This window comes from Psittacula echo (genome assembly GCF_963264785.1).
Source record: "Psittacula echo genome assembly, chromosome: 1".
Classification (NCBI taxonomy): Eukaryota; Metazoa; Chordata; class Aves; order Psittaciformes; family Psittacidae; genus Psittacula; species Psittacula echo.
Genome location: NC_137735.1, coordinates 84914377 through 84941402, shown reverse-complemented (window position 1 = coordinate 84941402; position 27026 = coordinate 84914377). Strand labels below are relative to the sequence as shown.

The window sequence follows — 27026 nt, the reverse complement described above, 5'->3', positions numbered from 1 at the left end:
ATGGAGGCTGCAGAGCTGACTGAATCTAGTCACTCCTCTTCTGCAAGCAGGTCTTTTCCCAGACCACGGGTCACAGCACTCAGGAGGTTAACTACATCCAAAGGGCAGCTCATATGTGTCTAGATTAATCAGAGCACAGCTAATATGCTTAGCTACTGATAGCAAGTAAAGACAATTATCCTCTCCTTGCCCAGGGTGGACACCTATGGGGAGCAGGTGAGCCTCAAGGGCTGCACGCCACCAGAACTTTGAGACCAAGAAGGTCTCAAGAGGAGACCTTTTTTCCAAGAGGAAACGAAACTGGCTGAGGCACCACTGTGATGTGAGTATCATGGTTCAGAGTGTGAAGGGAAAGGATGGGAACTCCCACCAGTACTTAGTAGAGAGACATATACATGGTCACCCAGATCAAAACTATGGGTCAGTGTTTTCTCCAGATAGCAGCTAAAAGGTGGAACAAAGGGCTTTTTCTTCTGGCCCCTTTGAGGCTTTGTGACTGTGCTGGAGCGGGTGGAAATGCTGCTATTTAAAAGGACAGTCTAGCAACTGAAGCTGACTGCTGCTAGTCCAAAACCTCTTGAGATGTTTCCCTGTGAGGGTCAATGAAGTGAAGGTAGAAGGGTGGTCCAGATCCAACTGACCACTCTGGGTCCTATTACAAGCCAAGTCATTCCCACATTTTGATATATTTGATGACAAAAGGGTTGGGAATCACAAAACTGAGGTGCAGGAATCATTGTTCTCAGCTGTCTTGAACCTAAAGCTGGTGACTACCTCCAATATCAATGATTATTTGCAGAAGTGGCAGTAGAGTTTTTTAATAAGTGAAATGCACAGGTCTGTAATCAAATATTTGCATGTAACTTGGCCGAAGTCACTCTTCATCTAGATAGATCTAGATCAGGATAGATCTGATAGATCTAGATCTGGATCTAGACAGATGCTGAAGCAGGAGCTTTGAGAACATTTTATAATCCCTGTTACACCAAGGAGGGGTCATGTCAGGGCAGAACCTTCCCAGCATCTCCTGGGCCTGTCCTTTTCTAGCATGTCTTGGTCACTCCCCCTGGTCACTCCTCCCACCCTACCCAGGTCCCAGGATCCCATTTCAGCCTCCATAGGGTTTTCAGTCCAGTCCTGGTTTAGCAGTAGCAGTCATTTTTTCTCCTTCTTAGTAGCTGGTGCAGCGCTGTGTTTTTGACTTTCGGCCTGGGAACAGAGCTGATAACACCGATGTTTGGTTTGACCAAGGACTTTGTGAGTCTCATGCTCTGCCAAGGAGGAGGGGAAGCCAGGAGGAAGCAGAGACAGGACACCTGACCCAAACTAGCCAACGGGGTATTCCATACCGCAGCATGTCATGCCCAGGATGCAACTGGGAGTGGGTGGGGGGGTGAGGTATCGGTCGGTGAGGTATTGTATTCTCTTCCCTTGTTATTTCCTTTATCATTATTATTATTGGTGGTAGCAGTAGTGATTTGTGTTATACCTTAGTTACTGGACTGTTCTTATCTCAACCCGTGGGAGTTACATTTTTTCGATTCTCCTCCCCATCCCTCCAGGAGCAGGGGGAAGAAAGGGGGGGGGGGGGGAAGTAGACTGCGTGGTTCTGATTTATGGCCTGGGCTTAAACCACGACAGTTCTTTTTGGTGCCCAACGTGGGGCATGAAGGGTTGAGATAACGACAGATCTGACCAAGGCACAATGCTAATTTATTGGCTCTCAAAGTTGTTCTTTTTGATATCACAGTTTCAATATGTCATAGCTTACTTAGAGCTGGTATTTGCTGTGTTAGTGTTTATCAAGTGTGGGCCTTGGGCTAAGGTTCTTTTCTCACTGTACTTCATGGTAATGGCTTGTAATACGGGTGGGCTCCGGCAGCAGGGTGGGATGGATGTGGCTGTGGACTTGTACCTGGCCATCCCGCTGCTCTTCACCGTCCTGGCCCTTGCCCTCGCCTCCGTCTTCGTGAGGCTGCGGGGAGCCGAGGGGGAGCAGCCCCGGGAGCTGGCGGAGGCAGAAGAGGCCCGGGAGAGCGGCCCCGGGGACAAAGCGGCGGCGTGAGCGGGGCCGGAGGCCAGCAGTGAGTGGCTGCCGGTGGAGGAAGTCGGGGCGGTCGAGGAGGGAAAGGAGGCGGCTGCCGAGCAGTGGGAGGAGGCGGCGGAGGAGCTGAGCCCCACAGCCGAGCCCAGCCCCACAGGGGCTGAGAGCATCCCCCAGCAGCCGCCTGCCGAGCCCTGTGAGCCTGAGCCCCAGGAGGACGCAGGAGACCACGCAGCATTTCCCAGTAAGGCAGAGGAGGAAGATCTGGACTCAGAAAAAGAGAAGCTGGTGGTGAGAGAGCCAGCAAGCACAGCAGCTGCACCAGCCCCGGTGACAAGTACAGCAGCATCATGTGAGAGTTCTGAAGGTTTTGAATGGCCTTTGGGTACCCTTGGGACCTGCCTGCTGATTGTGATGGGGATCACCATGTTGGCACACACACAGAGTGTGCTTTACCCACAACCATTTTGTCTGAGCCCGAGAGTTAAGCAGAGTCAGGTTTGGGTCTTGTTTGGGGTTAGACGACGATATAGGAGGACTAAGAGGTTTTCCCCAAGGCTGGACAGTCATGAGTGTCAGGGTGTGTGGGACAGTATGAGCGAGTATCTGGTCCACTGAGCCCCTCCAGCGCTTTGGAAGCATCGGAGATGGAAGGCAGCTGTGTGGAGTCCCCAGCGACAAGTTGCAGAAACTGCTGAAAGGGAGGGTGATTATTTTGAGCCTGGTGGGCCCATGACACTTCAGGCCATCAGGGCAGAGATGCAACATAGAGATGGACTCATGATCAAGGGGTGGACTTAGTAATGGGCACTATTGCCCAGGTTATACACGAGTGTGAACACTGCACACAGCCTCTCCTGATCTGAAAGACTGTTAAAAGAGATGGAACCTAACATCATTGACAGGCTGGACTCAGCAGCTTTATAGGAATTGGCCCATGCAGTAATATAACAGTGCACTGAGATAAGAGTGATGGTATATTGAAAATGTGGGATCTGAGCATGACGTGAATGGTATGGAATACGGCGTGGATACTGTCCTGGGTTCAGCAGTAGCAGTCATTTTTTCTCCTTCTTAGTAGCTGGTGCAGCGCTGTGTTTTTGACTTTCGGCCTGGGGACAGAGCTGATAACACCGATGTTTGGTCTGACCAAGGACTTTGTGAGTCTCATGCTCTGCCAGCGAGGAGGGGAAGCTGGGAGGAAGCAGAGACAGGACACCTGACCCAAACTAGCCAATGGGGTATTCCATACCACAGCATGTCATGCCCAGGATGTAACTGAGAGTCCCTGGAAGGGCTGGATCACTGCGGGGTGGGGGGCGAGGTATCGGTCAGTGAGGTGTTTTATTCTCTTCCCTTGTTATTTCCCTTATCATTATTATTATTGGTGGTAGCAGTACTGATTTGTGTTATACCTTAGTTATTAAACTGTTCTTATCTCAACCCATGGGAGTTGCATTCTTTTGATTCTCCTCCCCATACCTCCAGGAGCGGGGGAAGAAAGGTTGGGGTGGGGGGGGAAGTAGACTGCGTGGTTCTGATTTACGGCCTGGGCTTAAACCACAACAAGTCCCTGCCCCAGCAATGCAGCAACAGGGATGGTATCCAGTTCTGCAAAGCCCTGCCTGGCCATGGCCCCTCTGCACTAGGAAGGTGCCTGATATCCAGGGTTGTGTCTGACCCCAGAGCCCCTCACTAGGCCTGATCCTGTCGTTGTCTGCAGATTGATATCCTGGTCTGGCCTGTGTGTGTACAGGAGTGAGCTGAGGTTTGTGACAAATTAAAAGTTAAAATGAGGAGAAAAATTCATTCCATTTTGAACAGGTTTTATGTTTTGTGGGTTTTTTTTTTTTTCCTGTGAAACTAGATGCATCATCTCTGAACCGGTTTTCTGCTGACAGGAAATGGTGAGAGTTAATATGTATAGCTAGGCCTCAGCAGGAGGAGGGTGGCAACCCAAACCAGACAAAACCTGGATGATCTAAGTAACTATATCTTTAAGAAATGTGAGTAAGTGACTCTCGGTTCTCCCACCTCCAAAATGGGGATGGGCTTTGTGTATTTGAGAAAGGCATGGCAATGTGATATGAATAAATGCAGTGCAGTTAGATACTCATGTGGAAAAGTCCTAAGGAAGGTGAGGAAATGGAGCAAACAGTTCAGGAAGAATTATCCTCAGTATGTTTACAAAAGCTGAATACTGAACCCCTGTAAGGTGCTCTTTATGAGACTTGTAATGTCATCTACAGTGGCCTCTATACTTTGTCACCTAGTGCCAGGTTAAGTACCACAAAAGAGCATGCAATAAATTGAAAATTACCCTGATCTTGCAAAAATTGCTTTTTGCCTTGCATGTATTAAGTTTGGTTTAAATTACTATATATTTTTCAAGTTAGTAGGCACATGTTAGTGGTTATAATAATCTATACTTTTCATGCTGGCTGGAAACGCTCTAAAGAGGCTTTTGATCTAGCCCTGCAGTCTGAGCTGGCTCATATTCGTAACACTGCCAAAAAATGTTCTTTGCTACTCTACCAGATATTTCTGTCCATACTGACAGAGCATGTAGAGTTCAACAACATGGAACGCCACTGAGGTCCTGTTGTTCTTGTTGGTCACCTCTTCTAAGGTGAGGCAGCAAAGCTTGCTCTAATTTTGATGACAAATGTATGAGGGAGGGAGAATCTCTCCCAGCAAGTGTCCTCCCTGTCCGCTCCTTTTTTGTGTCTGCATTGCAGGGAAATGTGTACTACTTCCATGTATCCTAAGTGAGCTTGATAATGACTAGAGCAAGGACCTCTGGTGCATAACTTCAGGCTTTTTGTGCTGCTAATCACACAAGAAATAGCAGTATTTGCGGGAGGAGGGTGAACCATGGTCCTTGCGTATTCACTACTGAGTGAGATAACACTGTGTTCAGCTTTCCTTGTGTGCATTGATTTTTCTCTGGTATTTTTGCATCCTCTCCCTAACACAAATGGTGCGATTGTTTATGAGATGGTAATGAGAGTATATTGTCTTCTTAACAACAAGGGAAGGGAATAATGAAGTAAACATGGAAGTGGAAAATCATTAAGTAAAACTTAAAATAATTACAAAATCCATCTTTGAATTTCAAAATGGCCATTTAACATTTGATGGAGATTGGTAGCCTCAAAAGTGGAGTAAGATAAGGACTACTACAATGTGCCGCAGTGTTGCTCTGGCACATACTGAGAGGCTTTTCCTTTGGAGATTGTTAGCGTTATAGTTGTCACTGCTATAAAGGGTTTAATCATAGATCTTATTCTATCTGACTATGTGTGTGTAAGGGAAAGAGTCTTGAGAATATCCAGTTACGAACTGGAGGAAAACGTGCTATTGTGCTGCATGATTACTCTTGCAAAATAAGAGTTGCAGAGATTGGGGGAAATTGTTTTATTGTGAGTTAGAAAGGCTTCAGTATTGGCATTAGTAATGTGGAAAGAGTTGGTGAGTATAAAAATATTCAGTTTACAGACAGGGCCACAAGTTTAGTTTTTGAAGGACATCAGAACTTTTACCTGACTTGGATGAGACAGAGCAGACATTCAGTCATCCACTTAATTTGAGGAAATTTTAGGAGACAATAATTTTGATACTCAGTTCTTTATGTCCCTTATTATTACTTGAAGTAAATGTGTTACAGCAAGTTCTTTTGCATTTATAAAATTCCCAGTTAACACTGCTCTATAAGCCATCCTGCTTCCAGCAAAGCTTTAAAAGCCCAGATCCAGATTTGCTGAATTTGATATCTTATTTGCCCTCACAGTCTCAAGAATAACTCCTCAGCTAGGAGACCTCAGCAATGAAGAGTTAGAAAGAAATCGCAAGTAAAAGAAAAATGTGTTTATTTTTCTGAAGTCCTTTTACCATAAATATGCGAGAAAGCGTCAAACTGCTCATATGAAGTTTTAAAGAATGGGACTTTGTGAATTAATTGACAATGAAGGGTCACTCAAAATCTTCAAGAGGTTCATTTGCCTTCCCTGTAGTGGAATGAGAGAGGAATTAGATGATATTTTCCAGTCACAGATCTTTCTCTTCACTGAAATAGTGAAGCTGATCATCTGGTCAACATTATACATAAACTCTGCAAGTGCAGTTTGTAGACATCAAGTAAAAATGCAGTAGCAATATGATGGTGCTAAACTGGCTTATGGCCATTAAACTTCAAGGTAAATGAATTAGGAACTCCTGCCAGAGACACAAAGATATATACAGAGTTTCAGATGACAACGAGGTGTGAATGCTGATACAGTCACCACATTGCAGACAAACAGCTTTGCATCACTTTGTGCTGCAGCCAAAGATTTTATGTACAGAAACTGCTGTGAGTTGACCTGTAACCTGGCAAAAGAGCAGTGAGCAAAAATTGTGATTTTTCTTCCTGGCTTAGTGTCAAAATAGGAAAATGGTACTTTCACATCTCCTGAAGACTCAAATCTCTGTCAGTTTTTTCTCCATCTTATTGAATCATACTAACAGATTTTACACAAATAGCACTATGTGCCTTCTTTAGAGTGTGGTCTGTTTCTGTATGTTAGAGGTTTATATGAATGTCAGTGATTCGGCACAAACCTTTCATCTTTCTTCTTTGTGTCCCAATTTATCCCATTAACATCAACGAGTCTTTTGCCATGTGAAGGACAGCAAATGGTTGCAGAGAAAGTAGCCCATTCTGAGGTAAATAAAGTATGTGCTATCTATTATTTCACCCAGTCTCCGGAAACTTTAGCTTTGGAAGCATCGGGGGGGTGGGGTGGGGGAACATCCCTAATCGGGTGTTTCGCAGCAGCCAGAGGTATAAACTAGGGTGAGAGAAGCAGGGGCAAGACTCGGGGCAGTTTGTGCTACCTCACTCTCTTTGAAAGCATTTTATTTTAAAGAATGGAATTCTAACTGTTCGCTTTCTTCTCTGACTCAGAAAAGACCCCCTAAAGATTAACACTGAGTGTTCTGCCTCACGTTAACTTTAAAGGTTTTGTTTTAATTTACAAAGAAAAACAAAACTTTCACTCTCTGGACGTCAGTTCGGTTCCAGGACTCGGGACTTATCGCCTTCTCTCTACCCAAACTCCACTCTTTCCGCGACGAAACACCGATAGTCGAAAATAGACCCTTCCACTGCCCCCGCATGCGCAAAGGGGGCGAGTTCATGGCAGATAAAGTAGAAAAAAAAACATTTTATCTTGCCCGAAGAAACACAACCCGGAGCTCGGAGCCGGGGAGGTGGCGGGGAGGGGCGCCCAAGATGCACCAATCAGTGTGCGCCGCGCTCCTATAAATAGGGGCGCCGCCGCTAGGTTCATCACAGATCGTTTCGGAGTTATAATGTCGGAGTCTGCTCCTGTTGCTGCGCCTGCTGCTGCCCCCGTGTCCGCCGGCAAAACTGCGGCCAAGAAGCCGAAGAAGGCGGTGGGCGGCTCCAAAGCCCGGAAGCCCGCGGGCCCCAGCGTCACCGAGCTGATCACCAAGGCTGTGTCTGTTTCCAGGGAGCGCAAGGGACTCTCCCTCGCCGCCCTCAAGAAGGCGCTGGTTGCCGGTGGCTACGATGTGGAGAAAAACAACAGCCGCATCAAACTGGGACTAAAGAACCTTGTCAGCAAAGGCACTCTCGTGCAGACCAAAGGCATTGGTGCGTCTGGCTCTTTCCGTCTCAGTAAGAAGCCGGGAGAGGTGAAAGAAAAAGCTCCGAGAAAGCGTGCAGCTGTGGCCAAGCGCAAGAAGCCGGCACCCAAGAAACGTGCCAGCGCCGCTAAGAAGCCCAAGAAACTGGTGACAGTGAAGAAGAGCCCCAAGAAAGTGAGGAAGCCGGCTGCTGCTGCGGCTAAGAAGGCGGCAAAGAACCCGAAAAAGGCGACTAAGGCTGCCAAGCCCAAGAAGGTGGTGGCAGAAGCGAAGAGTCCAGCCAAGGTAAAAGCGGTGAAGCCCAAAGCAGCCAAGCCCAAGGCGACTAAGCCTAAAGCAGCCAAGGCGAAAAGGGCGGCGCCCAAGAAGTAAGCCCCTATGTAAGAAAAGTCTTGCCCTGCACTTAAACCCAACGGCTCTTTTAAGAGCCACCCACCTTTTCTCAAAAAGGGCTGAAATGCGGTAGCTTTTTCCCATGTTGGAAGGAAATTGTAGGAGAACGGCAGTGTTGGTGTGTCCACTCGGAAGGTGAGCGAAAAGAGAAGACCTCATTATACGGCAGCCTTAAAGTTCCTTCCGTTTATCCGGGAAGGGTATATGAGCGCTGGTGTCTTCGGAAAGCCTGGACGGCGCGGGGATTGGCTGCGACGGGAGAGCCCCGACCGGCATCGTGAAGCCGCACCCCAGCTTCCGGTCTAGAGTTGCGATGGGGACGCGAGGTGGAGGTACTGCTTGCAATGTGCCTCAGGGTTACGTCCCCGCCACGGAAACGGTTGTTTCCTTGTCAGCTTCAGCCAAAGCCTTGGTAAAGGAGCTGTAGCTAGCTTTAACGAAATTCACGCTCTTTTTCTGAGTAAGTGGGTGGCTCTGAAAAGAGCCTTTGGGTTTCTCTGGAGGGAAGAAACAAACCCTCCCGGGCGTTTTTCTTGGGTCACTACTTGGCTTTAGCCTTGTGGCTGTCGGTCTTCTTCGGCAGCAGCACCGCCTGGATGTTGGGCAGCACACCGCCCTGCGCGATCGTCACCTTGCCCAGCAGCTTGTTCAGCTCCTCGTCGTTGCGGATAGCGAGCTGCAGGTGCCGCGGGATGATGCGCGTCTTCTTGTTGTCGCGGGCCGCGTTGCCCGCCAGCTCCAGGATCTCGGCCGTCAGGTACTCCAACACTGCTGCCAAATACACCGGGGCGCCAGCACCCACCCGCTCCGCGTAGTTGCCCTTGCGCAGCAGGCGGTGGACGCGGCCCACGGGGAACTGCAGTCCAGCCCGCGAAGAACGAGACTTTGCCTTGGCACGTGCTTTCCCGCCCTGCTTCCCGCGCCCGGACATCTCCACAACGCCCCCAAACCTAAACGAACAGCCGTTTAAGAAATGAACCTCCCTCCGCACCGCGCCCTTATATCCCTTCTCGGCGAGAGACGGCAATTTCGATAGGCTGAAAAGCTAACACTGCAAAAACAGCCAATGGAAACGCGGATCGAACTCTAACCAATACCTATGAAGAACTAAGAGTTACGATTGCAAACGCCCGCTCTCAGCCAATAGAAACGAAGTTTTGAGGAAACCGTAATTTGCATACGGTCCCTATAAAGGGCGGGCGCCCATGCTCGCTTTGCGTGTTGGTTTTTGCGTTCTTTCGGGAGTTTGTTGTGTGGTGTTGATAGAAATGCCTGAACCGGCGAAGTCAGCCCCCGCGCCCAAGAAAGGCTCTAAGAAGGCGGTGACTAAAACTCAGAAGAAGGGCGACAAGAAACGTAAGAAGAGCCGCAAGGAGAGTTACTCGATCTACGTGTACAAGGTGCTGAAGCAGGTGCACCCCGACACGGGCATCTCCTCTAAGGCCATGGGCATTATGAACTCTTTCGTCAACGACATTTTCGAGCGCATTGCTGGCGAAGCGTCGCGCTTGGCGCACTACAACAAGCGCTCCACCATCACCTCTCGGGAGATCCAGACGGCCGTGCGGCTCCTGCTGCCGGGTGAGCTGGCCAAGCATGCAGTCTCCGAGGGTACTAAGGCCGTTACCAAGTACACCAGCTCCAAGTAGAGCGCCGCAGTCCGCCTATTTTAACCCAAAGGCTCTTTTAAGAGCCACCCACCTTCTCAGTAAAAGAGCTGACTGATTTTGGGTTAGCCCTGGCTGTTTGCTGGTAAGAGAGGAATAGTGGTGTGGAGACAAGGCGGCTGTAGGGGACTGGGGTATACTTTAGCGAGCCCGTGGTATGTTCTATGCCTGCCTCAGTGGAGGGCAGAACTTTTAGCTCCCTAAAGACGCCCCTGGACCCCTCTTCACTTCTGCATGAGACTTGGGGGTTGCGGGTTAAGGGGAGAATATTGCAATGTTTTCCTCTAAAAGCCCGAAATAAAAGTGTTCGTCTGCTCTTTCCCCGTGAGACATTGTATCAGGAAGCTTGAGTTGGGGGCTTCCAAAGCACAAACTTCTCAGGGTGAACGTGTAATTTTCTTAACATAAAGCTCCAATCTGGACCCGTTCGCGGTCTCGGGTGACAAGAGGAAGCAAGCCAAGGTGCTTTCCCGGCGTTCTCGATCCGTGCAGTCCCGCCTGCGATCCCGAGCACGGTTTCCCTGCTTTTCCCCCGCGCTCTGCCCAGGCTCTGGTCGACGTCTTCCTCCACTGCCCCGTTGCTCTCCGCCCCATATATCCCGCCGCCGAGCAGCTCGAGGGAGCAGGGGGGCTGGTGGCGGCACCCAGAGCCGCGCAGCTACCGGGCTGGCTCCGACCTGAGTGAGAACTGCACACATCTCCCTAGCAGGCACTCGCGGCCCGGCCCTGAGCTCCTGCAGGAGGACGTGGATTCGTCGCGGTAGCGCTCGCGGTTCGGCGCCCGTGTTCGCTTCACTAAGGCGCGCTCCTCCGACCAGAGCCGAGATTTACAGCAGGTCGCGGCAGCAGCCGGGGAACGTTCGCCTTGAGCGCGTACCGCAGCCCTGTACCGAGCGCTGTTACCGAGAGGGAAGAAACAGAGAACTGACGCGGGGGAGAAAGACGCTGTCGTGTGGAAAAGCCATTACCAGCAGTCCCCGTGCCGGAAAGCGGGGAGGACGGGGGGGTGGGGAGAATGGGATTCCGAAGCAGCCGAGTCCAAGGCCTGGGCGGCGGGACCCTCCTACATCGGTCGCTTACCGAGGTCCCTGTCGCCCCACCTCCTCTCGGACCGCAGTTCGTGGGGACGGTGAACAGAGAGGTAAGCCGGCGCTAAAGCGCTCTGGAGGACCGTAAAAGAGCAAACGCCCGAGCCGCGGAGCAGGGGGTGGGATCGGCGGGCCGGGGCGGTGGCTGTGGAGATGGAGGGGGAGGGGCTGGGAGAGTGAAGGGAGGGGTTTTCTCGCCATGGAGGCGCGAGCTGTAGCACTCTGGAGTTGACATGAATACGTTTGCTGGCATGTAAGGGTGAAACCATTTAAGGTGCAGCAATATTCATGATTAGGACTGAAAACCCAGTCCACTCAGCGTTCTCTCTCATTTGTGACTCTTGCTACTGCCCCACATTTATATTTCTAAAATTTATGAAACCAGCTCTTTTAATTGTGCATGGAGTGGCTCTTAAAAGAGCCTTTGGGTCTGTTTGGCTGCCTCGGTGTTCCTGCTAGAGGCCGGGAAAAACTTCGCCAAGTGCCTCAGGCACGCTCACCACGGATACGCCGGGCCAGCTGGATGTCCTTGGGCATGATAGTGACACGCTTAGCATGAATGGCACAGAGATTGGTGTCCTCGAAGAGCCCCACCAGGTAGGCCTCGCTCGCCTCCTGCAGCGCCATCACGGCCGAGCTCTGGAACCGCAGGTCGGTCTTGAAGTCCTGCGCGATCTCGCGCACCAGGCGCTGGAAGGGCAGCTTGCGAATCAGCAGCTCGGTCGACTTCTGGTAGCGCCGGATCTCGCGCAGAGCCACCGTGCCAGGACGGTACCGGTGCGGCTTCTTCACGCCGCCCGTGGCCGGCGCGCTCTTACGGGCCGCCTTGGTGGCCAGCTGCTTGCGGGGCGCCTTCCCGCCGGTAGACTTACGAGCAGTTTGCTTCGTACGTGCCATCACTCTGCACCCGCTACACTCCTTTCTTCACGAAAGAAACAACACTACGAGGAGCTCCCCGGCGCCAGCATTTATAGCCGAGTCTCCCTGCCGATTGGCCGTCTGGCTCGAGGCCGGCTGCCATTGGGCGACTTGAAAGCTCACGCCTCCATGGCGAGAAAACCCCTCCCTTCACTCTCCCAGCCCCTCCCCCTCCATCTCCACAGCCACCGCCCCGGCCCGCCGATCCCACCCCCTGCTCCGCGGCTCGGGCGTTTGCTCTTTTACGGTCCTCCAGAGCGCTTTAGCGCCGGCTTACCTCTCTGTTCACCGTCCCCACGAACTGCGGTCCGAGAGGAGGTGGGGCGACAGGGACCTCGGTAAGCGACCGATGTAGGAGGGTCCCGCCGCCCAGGCCTTGGACTCGGCTGCTTCGGAATCCCATTCTCCCCACCCCCCCGTCCTCCCCGCTTTCCGGCACGGGGACTGCTGGTAATGGCTCTTCCACACGACAGCGTCTTTCTCCCCCGCGTCAGTTCTCTGTTTCTTCCCTCTCGGTAACAGCGCTCGGTACAGGGCTGCGGTACGCGCTCAAGGCGAACGTTCCCCGGCTGCTGCCGCGACCTGCTGTAAATCTCGGCTCTGGTCGGAGGAGCGCGCCTTAGTGAAGCGAACACGGGCGCCGAACCGCGAGCGCTACCGCGACGAATCCACGTCCTCCTGCAGGAGCTCAGGGCCGGGCCGCGAGTGCCTGCTAGGGAGATGTGTGCAGTTCTCACTCAGGTCGGAGCCAGCCCGGTAGCTGCGCGGCTCTGGGTGCCGCCACCAGCCCCCCTGCTCCCTCGAGCTGCTCGGCGGCGGGATATATGGGGCGGAGAGCAACGGGGCAGTGGAGGAAGACGTCGACCAGAGCCTGGGCAGAGCGCGGGGGAAAAGCAGGGAAACCGTGCTCGGGATCGCAGGCGGGACTGCACGGATCGAGAACGCCGGGAAAGCACCTTGGCTTGCTTCCTCTTGTCACCCGAGACCGCGAACGGGTCCAGATTGGAGCTTTATGTTAAGAAAATTACACGTTCACCCTGAGAAGTTTGTGCTTTGGAAGCCCCCAACTCAAGCTTCCTGATACAATGTCTCACGGGGAAAGAGCAGACGAACACTTTTATTTCGGGCTTTTAGAGGAAAACATTGCAATATTCTCCCCTTAACCCGCAACCCCCAAGTCTCATGCAGAAGTGAAGAGGGGTCCAGGGGCGTCTTTAGGGAGCTAAAAGTTCTGCCCTCCACTGAGGCAGGCATAGAACATACCACGGGCTCGCTAAAGTATACCCCAGTCCCCTACAGCCGCCTTGTCTCCACACCACTATTCCTCTCTTACCAGCAAACAGCCAGGGCTAACCCAAAATCAGTCAGCTCTTTTACTGAGAAGGTGGGTGGCTCTTAAAAGAGCCTTTGGGTTAAAATAGGCGGACTGCGGCGCTCTACTTGGAGCTGGTGTACTTGGTAACGGCCTTAGTACCCTCGGAGACTGCATGCTTGGCCAGCTCACCCGGCAGCAGGAGCCGCACGGCCGTCTGGATCTCCCGAGAGGTGATGGTGGAGCGCTTGTTGTAGTGCGCCAAGCGCGACGCTTCGCCAGCAATGCGCTCGAAAATGTCGTTGACGAAAGAGTTCATAATGCCCATGGCCTTAGAGGAGATGCCCGTGTCGGGGTGCACCTGCTTCAGCACCTTGTACACGTAGATCGAGTAACTCTCCTTGCGGCTCTTCTTACGTTTCTTGTCGCCCTTCTTCTGAGTTTTAGTCACCGCCTTCTTAGAGCCTTTCTTGGGCGCGGGGGCTGACTTCGCCGGTTCAGGCATTTCTATCAACACCACACAACAAACTCCCGAAAGAACGCAAAAACCAACACGCAAAGCGAGCATGGGCGCCCGCCCTTTATAGGGACCGTATGCAAATTACGGTTTCCTCAAAACTTCGTTTCTATTGGCTGAGAGCGGGCGTTTGCAATCGTAACTCTTAGTTCTTCATAGGTATTGGTTAGAGTTCGATCCGCGTTTCCATTGGCTGTTTTTGCAGTGTTAGCTTTTCAGCCTATCGAAATTGCCGTCTCTCGCCGAGAAGGGATATAAGGGCGCGGTGCGGAGGGAGGTTCATTTCTTAAACGGCTGTTCGTTTAGGTTTGGGGGCGTTGTGGAGATGTCCGGGCGCGGGAAGCAGGGCGGGAAAGCACGTGCCAAGGCAAAGTCTCGTTCTTCGCGGGCTGGACTGCAGTTCCCCGTGGGCCGCGTCCACCGCCTGCTGCGCAAGGGCAACTACGCGGAGCGGGTGGGTGCTGGCGCCCCGGTGTATTTGGCAGCAGTGTTGGAGTACCTGACGGCCGAGATCCTGGAGCTGGCGGGCAACGCGGCCCGCGACAACAAGAAGACGCGCATCATCCCGCGGCACCTGCAGCTCGCTATCCGCAACGACGAGGAGCTGAACAAGCTGCTGGGCAAGGTGACGATCGCGCAGGGCGGTGTGCTGCCCAACATCCAGGCGGTGCTGCTGCCGAAGAAGACCGACAGCCACAAGGCTAAAGCCAAGTAGTAACCCAAGAAAAACGCCCGGGAGGGTTTGTTTCTTCCCTCCAGAGAAACCCAAAGGCTCTTTTCAGAGCCACCCACTTACTCGCTAAAGAGCTAAGTTGCTAATAGTTTGCTTAAGAAGTCTTACGGATTAACTAAGGTTCGTGTTGTTTGGATTTTTTTGGTTTTTTCTTCAATTATTTGGGTCGTGCAGTCGATGTGAGGGTGTAAAATAGATCTTTTCTGGTCCCGTTTTATTTTATTGCAGGGGCTGATACTGCTAGAAACCAACTCTCTTCTCACGCTGCTGCACATACGGAGTAAGACACTGGGTGGGTGTAAGATGGCCTTCAAAAACTAAGGGATAAATTTCCATCCTTAAGGGAACGATATCAGAACAGCACCAAACGTCGTCTGTCACAGCACATTTGATGACGTTTGCGTTTGACTTCAAAGGTATGAAAGCGTTTTACTGTTTACGAAATATTCCAAAAAAACCCAAATCCTCTCCTTAGATTTTCAGCCCTTTTTGAGAAAAGGTGGGTGGCTCTTAAAAGAGCCGTTGGGTTTAAGTGCGGGGCAGAAAATTTTCTCCACTGGGACTTACTTCTTCTTGGGCGCTGCCCTTTTTGCCTTGGCTACTTTAGGCTTAGTCGCCTTGGGCTTGGCTGCTTTGGGCTTCACCGCTCTCGCCTTAGCTGGACTCTTCGCTGCTGATGCTGTCTTCTTGGGCTTGGCAACCTTAGTCGCCTTTTTCGGACTCTTGGCCGCCTTCTTGGCCGCAGCAGCAGCCGGCTTCCTCACTTTCTTGGGGCTCTTCTTTGCGGTCACCGATTTCTTCGGCTTTTTAGCAGCGCTGGCAGGTTTTTTGGCTGCTGGCTTCTTGGGTTTGGCCACAGCTGTTCGCTTCTTAGGAGGTTTTTCTTTCACCTCTCCCGGCTTCTTACTGAGACGGAAAGAGCCGGAGGCACCGGTGCCCTTGGTCTGCACGAGAGTGCCTTTGGTAACAAGACTCTTTAAGCCCAGCTTGATACGACTGTTATTTTTCTCCACATCGTAACCGCCGGCCGCCAGCGCTTTCTTGAGAGCGGCGAGAGAGAGTCCCTTGCGCTCCTTGGAAGCGGACACCGCCTTGGTGATCAGCTCGGTGACGCTAGGGCCCGCGGGCTTCCGGGCTTTGGAGCCGCCCGCCGCCTTCTTCGGCTTCTTGGCGGCCCCTTTAGCAGCAGGCGCCGGGGCTGCGGGTACTGCCTCAGCAGTGGGGGCTGGTACAGTCTCCGACATCACAACGCTGTGTAAGCGATACCACCACAGCTGCAGTACTAGCGGCAGCTCCCCTATTTATAGCAGCGCGGCGAGCCCTGATTGGTGCGTTGCCGCCAGAGGCCGTCCCCGCCGCCCCGCACTCTGCTTCTCTGTTTGTGTTTCTTTCCCCTCAAAAAAGTGTGTTTTTCATTAAAAAACCGTGATTGCGGCGACCCGTTTCTTAGCATTCGTGCTGCGGAGAGAAGGTATTTTTGTCTCTCGGCGTTTCTTTTAGCTGGGAAGTAAAATGAGTTTCAGGGAAGCCAATAATCTCTGAGTTTTGCGATTGCACGCAAAGCTGGACAGTGAGATTTTTATTTTTACTTCCGAATTAAAACTCTGCTTGTGACAGCACTGTCACAGTGGCGGCGGATTCATGTTCCAGAGAGGGTTTTTCATCACGGTAGTGCAAAATGGAAGTAATTGAGAGACACTTTCTTAGCGTAAATTAGCTTTGAAAACAAGCAAGTAACACAAAGTAGCCACTCAGCAGTGTTTCTGGGTTAGGAGTTATTTCCCGTAAAACGGCTTCATCCCTGAAAAATAATGAAACCTTTGGACATGGCGTCCTATTTAGCTCTAATCAGAGCTAATAAGAAGTAAAAGAAAGTTTTCACCAGAAACGTTAATGTGAAAAACTGCTCTCTTAAATCAGTCAGTACCTCCAACATCTCATAGGAACATATAAAAGGTGTTTCACTGTTTCCCTCAGTCTTCTGTGTCCTTGTATAAATATTTTGATGAAGCAATTTCCCTTTTTTTTTATCCAAAAAGCTTCTTTTGATTAAACACAATATGTAAGCACATTAAATTCTATGTTGTTAAGATAGAGTTTATTTTTGTGCTTACTTTTACACTGTACTGCAGGCATTTTGTCAGAATCTGCTGTTGTGGATAAAAAAACAATAATTAAAATATGGTGTGCATGTTTTCTTTTTGAAAAACAGAGGTAAGGCTAAAGTAATTTCTTTAATAATAAAATTATGTAAGTTAACAATTATGTCCTCAGAACTGACAAGAAAAAAAGAGCATGTTTTTCTCCAACCCGTGCATTTTATAATGTAAGACAAACTGAATACACATAAAAGGATTTTTTTTTCTTGAGATGAGTTGGAAAGTGGAGTGTTATGTTTAGACATATGTAGTACATATGTAGTAAAATGTGGGAAAGAGTTTTAAGACCTTGTCAGTGGTGCCATGTTTACCATGACTAAGGTGTACCTGAAGTGTGAAAACTGCTGAGAGATGTGATAGCACTTCATAGGGGCTTTTGTCTAGAGAAGATAAGCGCAGAATAACATCATATGCTAGAGTACAAAACCAAAAAATCATGTGAATTTGGAGCTGTCTATACTGATGCTCTATTTCATGGTGGTTTCACCAACTGACCCCACTGTGAATTGTGGATTCTGAACCACATTGTCACAAAAGTGAATCTATTGGGAAGGACACATACCATCAAGAAGAAATTTCTGAGGGTTAGTTCTGTAGCATACATATTTCCTTCACATTTTGTATCATACTTCGTCCTATTCGCTTGTATCAGACTCAGTACACCAGTAGCTTTACCTCTAAAGTTTTTGATCCTTTGAAAATGCATTTCCTGGGTTTAGGTTAGGCCTCTGTCCTTCCTCTAAACGCCTGATATAGCAGCTCCCCCTGGAGCAGTCTATGTGCTTTCCTAAAAGCTCATTTGTTGGTTCTCCAACATTTTGATGGCATATCTGTACTTCTTCATTTTTTGTTTTTCAGTTATAGACTGTTAGTTTTAGGCTCAGCAAAGGAAGAAATGCAAAGAGATCTTGCAAACGTTATCAGGTGGAGGAGATGAAGGAGGAAATAATTTTGTAAGTGCCCTTTAATTTCTTTAATTCCTTTAAATTAATGAGCAACCTTATTTAAAAAAAATCATTCTTATTTCAAATGTTATGTTAAAGAAAAAAGATCTTGAACTTTTATTTTGATATGAAGTAAAAGACAGAATAACTTCTGTCTCTTATTTTCCCCTGAAAAATAAGATAGTCACACAAACAGAACATCTGTTAAAATACAAAGGGTAGAAGGTACTACTCACAGTGGACTGGGATATCTGGGTGTGACAGAATTTTTTCACAATGTCAGTCAATGCAAGGACTCATTTTTCTCCTACTCTGACATTAGACAAACACTTTCATGAAGGTTCCTCTTTTGAACCCATGTGAATTGGTGCTCTATAGAATCATAGAATGGTTTGGGTTGGAAGAGACCTTCAAAGATTATCTAGACTAACCCCCTTCTCATAAACAGGGACATCTTTCACTAGACCAGGTTGCTGAAAGCCCCATCCAAGGTGGCCTTGAAAACTTCCACTGATGTCATCAACAACTTCTATGGGCATCCCATTCCAGTGTGTCGCACTACCTTTGTAAAGAAAAATTTCTTCCTAGGAACCAATCTAAATCTACCCTCTTTTGATTTAAAACATTGTTCCTTACCCTGTCAGTACAGGTCCTGTTGTAAAGTCTTTTCGTTCCTATGAACACCCTTCATATATAGAAACACCGCAATGAGGTCTCACTGCACCCTTTTCTTCTCCAGGCTGAAAACTCCAAATTTTATCAGTCTTTCTTCATGGGAGAGGTGTTACAGCCCTGTCATCATTTTTGTGCCCCTTCTCTGCACCCACTCCAACAGGTTCATGTCTTTCTTGTACCAAGAACCCCAGCGCTCAATGCCCTACTGCAGCTGGGGTCTCATGAGAGCAGAGTAGAAGAGAGTCACCTCCCTTGACCTGCTGGCCATGCTTCTTTTGATGCAGCCCAAGACAGGATTGGCTTTTTAGGGCTGTAAGCACACATTGGCTTATGTCCAATTTTTCGTCCACCAGTATCCTCAGATCTGTCTCTGCAGAGCTGCTCTCGACCAGTTCATCATCTAGTATCTCCTGATACTTGGGATGGCACTGACCAAGGTGCAGGATTTTACATTTGGCCTTGTTGAACTTTTTGAGGTTCATTTGGGCACGCTCCTCAAGCTTATCAAGGTCCCTCTGGCTGGTATCCCTTTCCTCTGTCAAATCAGATGTACCACTCAGCTTGGTGTCATCCATAGACTTGCTGAGAATACACTCAATCCCAGTATCTATGTCATTGATGAAGGTATTAAATAGTATTGGTCCCAGCACAGACCCATGAGGGACACCACTCATTATCCATTTCCCTTTGGACATTGAGCAATTGTCTACAGCTTTTTGGATGTGACTGTCCTGCCAGTTCCTTAGCCAACAATTCATCCATCAAATCCATACCTCTCATTTCTCACCTCCTTGCCTTCCATATGTTTTGGCATAGCTTCTGGAGGATCATACCGAGCACTGAGGTGAGACTGACTGGTCAGTAGTTCCCAATGTCCTCCTTTTTACCTATTTTTATTATAAAGCAGTATCATGCAATTTTTAAAAATTGGTGTCACATTCCCTTTTGTCCAGTCACTAGAGATTTCATCTGGCTACTATGACTTCAGATATTATGGAGAGCGGATTTGCAACTATGTCTGGCAATTCCCTCAAGACCCTGGGATGAACCTCATCACGACCCATGGACTTGTGTATGTTCAGGTTCCTCAGATGGTCTTGAACTTGACCTTTCCTATGATAGGAGGAACTTTGCCCTCTCAGTCCCTGCCTTGAGTTTTAGGGGCTTCAGATTTGTGGGAAAAAGAGATTATCAGTGAAAACTGAGGCACAAAAAATGTTGAGTACCACAGCCTTCCCTGTGTCAGTTGTCACTAGATCTCCAGTTTTATTTATCAGGGCAGTACATTTTCTTTAGTCTCCCTTTTCTGATCAACAAACCTGCAGAAGCCCTTCTTGCTGGTCTTCACATCCGTTGCCAAATTCAGCACCAGGTATGCCTGAGCTTTCTCCATACACATGGGCAGAATCCCCATATTCTTCCCATGATGCATGTCCTTGCTTCCACTCCCTGTCCATTTCCTTCTTGCACTTCAGCTTTTTTGGTCTCCTGCGTTCCCAGCCTGCTTTCTTATATGTGGGACTCAAGAGCAGATTCAAGATTCATTCACTAAGAAAAATATATTAAATAGCTGCCAGCTCTGTTCTGGAGGGTAGTTTCCCAGGGGGTCCCATCTCCTAGTTCCTTAAACAACTCAAAGTTTGCTCTACTAAAATTCAGGGTCTTGACTTTACAATTTGCCTGGCCTGTATTCCTCAAGTTAATGATGGTCCTGGGCCCGGACTGCAGCTCAGGCTACCACTAACCTTGACCTCTCCAATTCATTTCTGTTGGTGAGCAACAGGCACAGTAGTGCTTTCCCTCTGGCTGGACTGTCTTTCACCTGGACTAAAAAATGATTCTCAACATGCTCTAGGAGTCTCCTGGGTGACGTACAACTCACTGTGCTGCTTTTCCAGCAGATATCAGATTGATTGAAATCCCCCAGCAGGATCAAAGCCTCTGAGCATGATGCTTTCTGTAGTTGAGGTAAGAAAGATTCATCAATATTCCTCCCCTTGACTGGGTGACCTGTAGTAAGTACCAACCATGAGATTTCCTCTAATTTTGAGAGCTTATATCTCTCAACTCTTCATCATTGTTTTCCAAAGACAACTTTGCACAAACAGTCAATTTCTTTTTTATGTAGAGGACATTCTCCCTCTTCCCCATCCTTCCTTGCTTGTCCCTTCTGAACAGTTTATAGCCATCTATTGCAGAACTCCAGCCTGTCTTTCATCCCACCAAGTAAACTATGACTGTGCTGGACTTTTACTGTTTACTCAAGAGGATATATGGAGGCATCCATCTCACAGATGTAGCTGAAGAGGCAGCACTGCAGCATATGTATGCATATTTCAAACAGGGTGATCTAGATCATGCAGTAAGCCTATAGCTGTAAGTCCCATTAACATGTTTTTTACCTTGGGCTGCCTAAGGCTGTGCAGCATCAATATTTTCTAAAGCAAATAGCCCCTGTGCTGCTGAGCATTAATAATTTATATTGGCAATCTGGTTAAATTCATTCTGACTTACAGGTGCTCCAGGTACCTAAGAAACATACATGAAGTCACAGAGTTACTCAACGCAATTAAAATCTGCCCTTGTTGTAATTGCAGACTTTGGGTGATTTGGGAGATATCTTTTGACCATAGATAATGGATTTTATTTAAAACACAATTTATTTTGTCCATGGATGATGAATTTTATTTAAAACCTGATTTATCATGATCTTCTAAGCCACTACACATTGTTACATCAGTAAGAAAACTTCATGTCTCAATAGGGAAAGGTTATGACTGCATACTGTTCATTCTCCAGAAAAGGATTCTTCATTGTCATAAAAAGTTTTTCTATTCATATAGATTTAAAATCCTCAAATAGATCAGTGCCTCTTAAAATAAGAAATCCGTTACCAGAGATATGGATGACATTAGGCAGAAAATGTAGTTATTACAAGAGGATCCGTAGATACAGCTTTCTTCTTTCTTAAAAGTAGATATTTCTTAAAAAATATTTACTTGCAATATTCAGATTTCTTTCTTACTTTTTTCTCCATCTTTTTTTTTTTTTTTTTTTTTTTTTTTTAGGTTTTACTTTGGTTAAAAGCAAGAGAGACATCATCTCAGACCACATAGTTTTTGATAGCTTCCAAGCTTACTTAAGTGATAGGTCTAAAAATCAGTTCAGATGAAGCAAGCAAGCAAGCAATCAGTCAAATATAAGGTTCTTTATTAGTATTTAATGTTTCAATATGATATAAGCATAATATGTATGAAAATGTTACTGTACTGGATAAATTTATATGTGTATATTAATGGTTTAATAAAAAGGCCAATGTTGCTAATAGGGAATGTGAATTCAGGTAGAGAGGAAGTAGCCAGTCATGACTCATCCTTTCTGTTTAACCCATTCCTTTAATAAGCTGGAAGGGCCACAGGGTACATAAAATCTGACATGTCTGGAAAATGTGTTCATGACCTGGAGACCAGAAGGATGTGTAGAATGGAAACTCCAGGCATCACTAGAATATTACTAATTGTTCAGGAAAATGTCTGAGATTTTTGGCAGGGAACGTAATAAATGTCTGAGGGGAATAATAATGTATTTAAATACCACCTGAATGTGACATGCCTTTGGTGCTGCACACTCCATGCATGTCATCTCAGATCTCTCAGTACAGAGTATTTGGACTACTGTTGCTTGTCCTGCACATTGGGGAGCAGCAGCTCCTTCCCACTGTGGGTTACTCTGGAGAAGAAGGCAGCACTCTTTTCCCTAGGCCGCCCACTCCACAAACAGCCTCAGCAAAGGTGCTGCACCACATGGCTAAGTTTTCATTTGTGTTTCAGGACAATGAGAACAAAATGACTTCTGGCTGGCCCCTGAAGCAGTGCAGGTCTGGTTTTTGTCAGGGTGAATTAAGAAGTGACAAACCTACAACAGCACACCTTGTTGCAGAACTGAGCTGTCCTGTACAGTCTCCTACAAGCCCCAGATAGCTCAGGCAGAGGTTGCGCGGCTGAGCCACTTCTGAGCTGCCTGATGCCTTGGCTCAGGAGACCTGTGATAGATGGTGGATGGAAAGAGTGCAATCAGCCACTGTACTTCAGATATGGAAGACAACAAAGCTACCGTTCCTCCTTGTGGGATGTGATAAATGAGCAGCAGACAGTTACAGGTAGGCACTGAGAAGAAAACTGAGACACTGGAAAGATGATATCCATGGCTCCTTCCCGAACATTTTGAGGTTGAGAAAACCCGTGCATTTCAAAAGGAGCTGTGATGGTCTCCTAGGAGATACCCAGGAAGTCATAGTGGGCTTTTTGCTTCCAAGAGCCACTTTGGTAGTTTTCTACAGTCCCTAATCCCTATTTTGTCCCTCCTTTTCCTCAGAAAATGACTGTTCCAGGCCTTGCAGATTAGCCTGGAAGCTTCCCTGGCAAGGTTGCTCTGCATGCAGCCCAGTATTCAGAGAATAAGTGAATCTCATTCTCCTGGTTTCAGCTGGGACAGTTATTTTTCTTCCCTAGTAGCTGGTGCAGTGATCTGTTTTGACTTTAGAGTGAGAACAGTGCTGATAACACACCAATGTTTTAGTTGTTGCTAAGTAATGTTTACTCTGATCAAGGACTTTCTCAGTCTCATGCTCTGTCAGTGAGGAGGGGTATGGGAAGCCGAGAGGAAGCAGAGACAGGACACCTGACCCAAACTAGCCAAAGGGGTATTCTGTACCACAGCACATCATGCCCAGTATATAAACTCGGGGGAGTTACCTGGAATGCCATATCAGTGCTTGGGTTGGGCTGGGAATTGGTCAGCAGGTAGTGAGCAATTGTATTGTGCAGCACTTGTGTTTTCTGAGCTTTCATGTCTCCTTTTTTTTCTTTTTTCCTTTTTTCAGTTCTCCTCTGCATCCCACCCAGGGGTGGATGGGGAAAGTAACTGAGCAGCTGTGTGGGACATAGTTGCCAGCTGGGTTTAAACCATGATCCTCTTTCACAGAATGAGATCAACAAAAGGAGTTTATGTACCTATGACACCCCTAATTTTTAATTATTCCTGCTCTCAAGCTGGCTCGAGAGTACCCCAGCTGCCCTACCTGTCAGTAGGACTACTGCAGAGAAAAGTGTGAGGCCACCACCAGCATATACTTCCCTACAGGGTACTGTCAACTATCACTTAGGCATACAGACATTTGAGGCAGGTGGTCGGTGCCCCACAGCTTTGATTCACAGCTTCCTTGGGATGTCATTCTCTCCTCAGGCTGTCATGCATTTGCATCACTATGCCACCTCTGCCACTAGCTCTCTCCTTTGTCCATCTCTTTATTATTGCCTGACTGCACACAGACAACTGAAGCAAGGTAGTGAGGATGGTAACTATCATCTGTTCAGTTGGATGAAGAAGTCTTCTCTGGTGCTTAAGAATACCCCCACAAGTTTCTTCTGTCTCTGTAGGCCAACCATAGTGATGTTCAGCACATTCTTTGGCTGAGTTGCTACAGCTCAAAATTGTGATTCAATGCCACAAATAAGGAATCAGGACATTTGACGAGGCAGGGAAGAGGTGGGTGCTACATGTTCCGTAATGACAGACATAGCTTCCATGCTGCAAGGAAGAAATGGAAGAGTGGGAATGGGAGAGTGCTGCTACGTAGCAACTTCCTGGGGGCAAATGGAATAACAAACAGGGAGGCACCTTCGGATGGGTGAGGTAAGCAGGGAAAAGAACAGGAGAAGGAAAGAGGAAGGAAGGACAGAACAGACCAAAGGCCACTCTTATCAACACCTATGATACTTTGCAGCCAGTATTCATGGAACAAGATACAATATTCAGCTGTGTCACTCTAAGTCAGGAATAGGTCATTTTTGTGGAAATCATGGGGAGCCTGCCCTGATATTATCCCACCATCAGGTATATGAGGTGATGGCATGTTAAGGTAGAAAAAGTGATCTGTGGAGTCTGATGTCTCATGAACTGCTTGGAGGTGGGTGAGTTTTTACGTCAATCCTCTTAACCTGTGCTACACTAGATGGGGACAGATGTGTAAGTGTTTGTAAAGGGAGAGATTCTATATTAAGTCTAATTTAACTCCAGGAAATACATTCCTAGGTGGACAAACATGTTCAACAAAGTTTGTGGGGGAGCAGCAGGAGGGGGCTGCCTTGCAAGGGCAGGTGAACTGGGAGGCAAGAGGGACAGCGGGATAGGCGGGGCCATGCTGCCACCAACAGGGACACAGCCCCGCAGCACCCACACATGGTGAGTGGGGCAGGGATGTAGCAGTGACTGGGCCACCTCTTCCCTGCCCTGTCCAATGTCGTGATTTGTGCCATTGAATCACGATTTTGAGCTGTAGCAACTGACAGCCACAGCCCTGGATCACTGAGCAAGTCCACAGGGATGAGGCTGGGATGAGGTCATGTACGGGCATGGCATGTAAAGTAAAACCTGAGCCTAAATTTAATCCCTAAACAAAGAGGTTAAAACCAGTGGGTGGAAGGCAAGGTCTTGAGAAATTCTCAAGCAAGCCACCTTCGAGTCTGGGAAAGGGAGAAAAAAGGCCCTAGGAACAAGAAGCATGTTGTCTTTATAGAAACAGTTTGGATACAAAAGTACAAGCAGACTGCAATAAAATCTGCCTGTACACAGTTTATGTGATGAATAAAGCATTTTTGCTGTATGTTGCAGGCCCATGGTTGGATTTTCTGTCGCATAGAACTGGCACCCAGAACTTCCCTTCCAAATGCCAGTCTTCGTTCAGGAATCAGTTCTTCCATAAGAATTGAAATCACAACAAAAATTTAGGAGAGGAATAGGCTGGCTTGATATCTCTGTGGGCTGTTTCTGTGGGAAAGAAGGGGCTTTGCAAGAGCAAAAGGGTGCTAAAATCCCTCTTTTCACACGTACGAATCCCTTTCTTTGTCTTAGATACTTTCCCATTTCCTTTGTCAACGGATTGGTAGATCCTCAACACCTTCACCCACCCCCCCAGCAAAGGTTACCCATTTTCAGCTCCCTATACGATTTAGTTCACATCTAGAAAGACATCAAACTAACCTTTGTGGCTTATGTTTTTATTTCTTCATGCTTGTGACTGCCAAGGGAAAGTTGATAAGCAACTTCCCCAGGAAAATTAACTGACAGTACCTGAGATTTTTTTTTTTTTTAACAACCACATCTTCTAATGCTGATCCCAGCTTTTTCTCAAAATCTCTTTCCATGGCACTTATCTTTCTCTCCCAGACAATGTACAATACACACCAGTGTCTATTAGGGAGAAAGCACTGGCAGGCAATAAATGACAGAGAGGTGCCACATGTCTGAAAAAAAATCCAGTGGGAAGAGGGTTTTAATTTAGACCTCTTCAACTAAGTAAAAAGAAAATCCTGGAATAATATAACTTTCTAAGGGCATAGACAGTATGCAAGTGCTGTGTTTTTTGGAAAAATATTTGTTTATATTGGTGATGGTTTCCAGGGGATTGAGGAGAGAAGGCACTGAGAAAAGGAACTTGTATCCCCACCTCATGCCAAGATATTCTCACCTTTGTTGTTAACTATTCCACTCTGAAGGGACTATATGAAGCTGTTCTTGGACAGATAGGAATAACACAAAAAAATCAAATTGTGCTAACTAATTGGTAACTAAGAGAACTAAGAGAAGAGTGGTGTATTGGATTTGTGTGGCAAGGTTTTGGTAGCAGAGGGCTGTGGGGGTGGCTTCTGTGAGAAGAGCAGCAGCAGGTGAGAATACACAGAGCCAGTGTCAGCCAGCTCCAAGGTGAATGCACTGCTGGCCAAGCCCAACCCCAGGTCTGTCAACAATGGTGGTAGCACCTCTGGGATAAAGTATTTAAGAAGGGGAAAAATTACTGGGCAGGAGCAATTTCATCAGGAGAGGAGTGAGAGTATGTGAGAGAAACAGCTCTGTAGACAACAAGGAGGAGGGTGAGGAGTGCCCAAGGCACTGGAGCAGAGATTTCCCTGTAGACCGTGGTGCAGACCATGGAGAAACAGGCTGTCCCCGTGTGCCACTGAAATCCAGTAAAATAAACTCTCCAACCAGAATGACAGGTTAGAAAACTGATGTGAGTTTATTGGGGTATTGGGTGCATGGAGGAATCACTCCACCTATCATGCACACCAAAAAGAGACAGTTTACAGCTTACATACATTTATTATATACATATTCATCATAATTTGTGAAGTTCCTACCCAGTTCTCATTGCATATAACAATTTGGGTAGATATGGCCGGGCACTGTGAATTCAAAGAATGGTCTTTGCTGGTCATGGTGGTCAGCTGGGGAGAAATACCTCATTTTACCCTTTTATGGACATTTGTTATTTAAGGACATAGGAGTGCTTTTTTAGTCTCGCCAATTAACTACATGTTCTTGTTTGGGCAAATTTATGACCTAAGAGGCTCCTCTAGCAGTTTTCGCTTGCAGCCATTTACTTATTTCTCTTCCTCCTTATCAAATTGAGGAAAGCCCACATCTATTTGAAGTAAGACATCTGGTTCTTCTGTTGCATGCCTTCCTTATCTTGAGAATCCTTTCAGCCTTGACTGTGTCTCTGTACACAATGGAATACTTGTTTAATCTGGTACCACCTGCAGCCCATGGAGGTCCATAGTGAAACAGATCTCACCTGTGGAGGACCCCACACCAGAGGACAGGGATGTCCAAAAGGGACTGTGGCCCCGTGGGAAGCCCACACTGGAGGATGTTCCTGGCAGTGCCTGTGGCTCTGTGGAAAGAGGAACCCACACTGGAAGAGGTTTGCTGGCAGAACTTCTGACCCTGTGCGGGACCCGCGCTGGAGTATCCTGTTCCTGAAGGACTGGAACACTTCATGAAGAACTGAAGTCAAAAGGACTGACTTTAGAATAATTCATGAAGAACAGTCTCCCACGGGAGGGATCCAATGCTGGAGCAGGGGA

The 27026-nt window shown here is 47.9% G+C and overlaps 5 protein-coding genes and 2 pseudogenes across 11 annotated transcripts; 3 read left to right on the top strand and 4 right to left on the bottom strand.

The window, feature by feature from the left end:
- Positions 1 to 5800: 5800 nt before the first annotated feature.
- On the top strand, positions 5801 to 27004 carry LOC308231808 (histone H1.01-like). Of its 5 annotated transcripts, XM_080637587.1 has the most exons (4): positions 5801 to 7978; positions 14550 to 14737; positions 21930 to 22258; positions 22982 to 27004. In XM_080637587.1, exons 1-2 carry the CDS (start codon positions 7397 to 7399, stop codon positions 14640 to 14642), a joined length of 675 nt encoding a protein of 224 aa, XP_080493713.1. In that variant the 5' UTR covers positions 5801 to 7396; the 3' UTR covers positions 14643 to 14737; positions 21930 to 22258; positions 22982 to 27004. The 5 variants fall into 5 exon arrangements, with proteins under 5 accessions (XP_080493713.1, XP_080493717.1, XP_080493715.1 ...); XM_080637591.1 differs by lacking the exons at positions 21930 to 22258; positions 22982 to 27004 and adding an exon at positions 20001 to 20032; XM_080637589.1 differs by lacking the exons at positions 21930 to 22258; positions 22982 to 27004 and adding an exon at positions 19955 to 20023.
- LOC308217128 (histone H2A-IV) lies at positions 8539 to 9026 on the bottom strand. Its single transcript, XM_080609915.1, has one exon. It carries the CDS (start codon positions 9015 to 9017, stop codon positions 8628 to 8630), a length of 390 nt encoding a protein of 129 aa, XP_080466041.1. The 5' UTR covers positions 9018 to 9026; the 3' UTR covers positions 8539 to 8627.
- Positions 9270 to 10072, top strand: LOC308233042 (histone H2B 1/2/3/4/6 pseudogene; annotated as a pseudogene). The gene has a single exon. The product of its transcript is annotated as a histone H2B 1/2/3/4/6 pseudogene (transcript).
- Positions 10206 to 11900, bottom strand: LOC308216976 (histone H3.2). Its single transcript, XM_080609677.1, has one exon. The coding sequence runs from the start codon at positions 11736 to 11738 to the stop codon at positions 11328 to 11330; it is 411 nt and encodes a 136-aa protein (XP_080465803.1). The 5' UTR covers positions 11739 to 11900; the 3' UTR covers positions 10206 to 11327.
- LOC308216865 (histone H2B 1/2/3/4/6 pseudogene) lies at positions 12859 to 13661 on the bottom strand (annotated as a pseudogene). Its single transcript has one exon. The product of its transcript is annotated as a histone H2B 1/2/3/4/6 pseudogene (transcript).
- On the top strand, positions 13897 to 14632 carry LOC308217173 (histone H2A-IV). Its single transcript, XM_080610051.1, has 2 exons — positions 13897 to 14441; positions 14518 to 14632. Exon 1 carries the CDS (start codon positions 13914 to 13916, stop codon positions 14301 to 14303), a length of 390 nt encoding a protein of 129 aa, XP_080466177.1. The 5' UTR covers positions 13897 to 13913; the 3' UTR covers positions 14304 to 14441; positions 14518 to 14632.
- LOC308231167 (histone H1.11L-like) lies at positions 14878 to 16656 on the bottom strand. The gene has a single exon (XM_080636306.1). The coding sequence runs from the start codon at positions 15563 to 15565 to the stop codon at positions 14885 to 14887; it is 681 nt and encodes a 226-aa protein (XP_080492432.1). The 5' UTR covers positions 15566 to 16656; the 3' UTR covers positions 14878 to 14884.
- Positions 27005 to 27026: the final 22 nt, after the last annotated feature.

Excerpts from the sequence above, each read along its gene's own strand:
- LOC308231808 (XM_080637587.1), top strand. The coding sequence starts at position 7,397 with ATGTCGGAGTCTGCTCCTGTTGCTGCGCCTGCTGCTGCCCCCGTGTCC. Across the intron at positions 7,979-14,549 it reads AAGCGAAGAGTCCAGCCAAG|GGGCTGATACTGCTAGAAAC; the intron begins GTAAAAGCGGTG and ends ATTTTATTGCAG.
- LOC308217128 (XM_080609915.1), bottom strand. The coding sequence starts at position 9,017 with ATGTCCGGGCGCGGGAAGCAGGGCGGGAAAGCACGTGCCAAGGCAAAG.
- LOC308216976 (XM_080609677.1), bottom strand. The coding sequence starts at position 11,738 with ATGGCACGTACGAAGCAAACTGCTCGTAAGTCTACCGGCGGGAAGGCG.
- LOC308217173 (XM_080610051.1), top strand. The coding sequence starts at position 13,914 with ATGTCCGGGCGCGGGAAGCAGGGCGGGAAAGCACGTGCCAAGGCAAAG.
- LOC308231167 (XM_080636306.1), bottom strand. The coding sequence starts at position 15,565 with ATGTCGGAGACTGTACCAGCCCCCACTGCTGAGGCAGTACCCGCAGCC.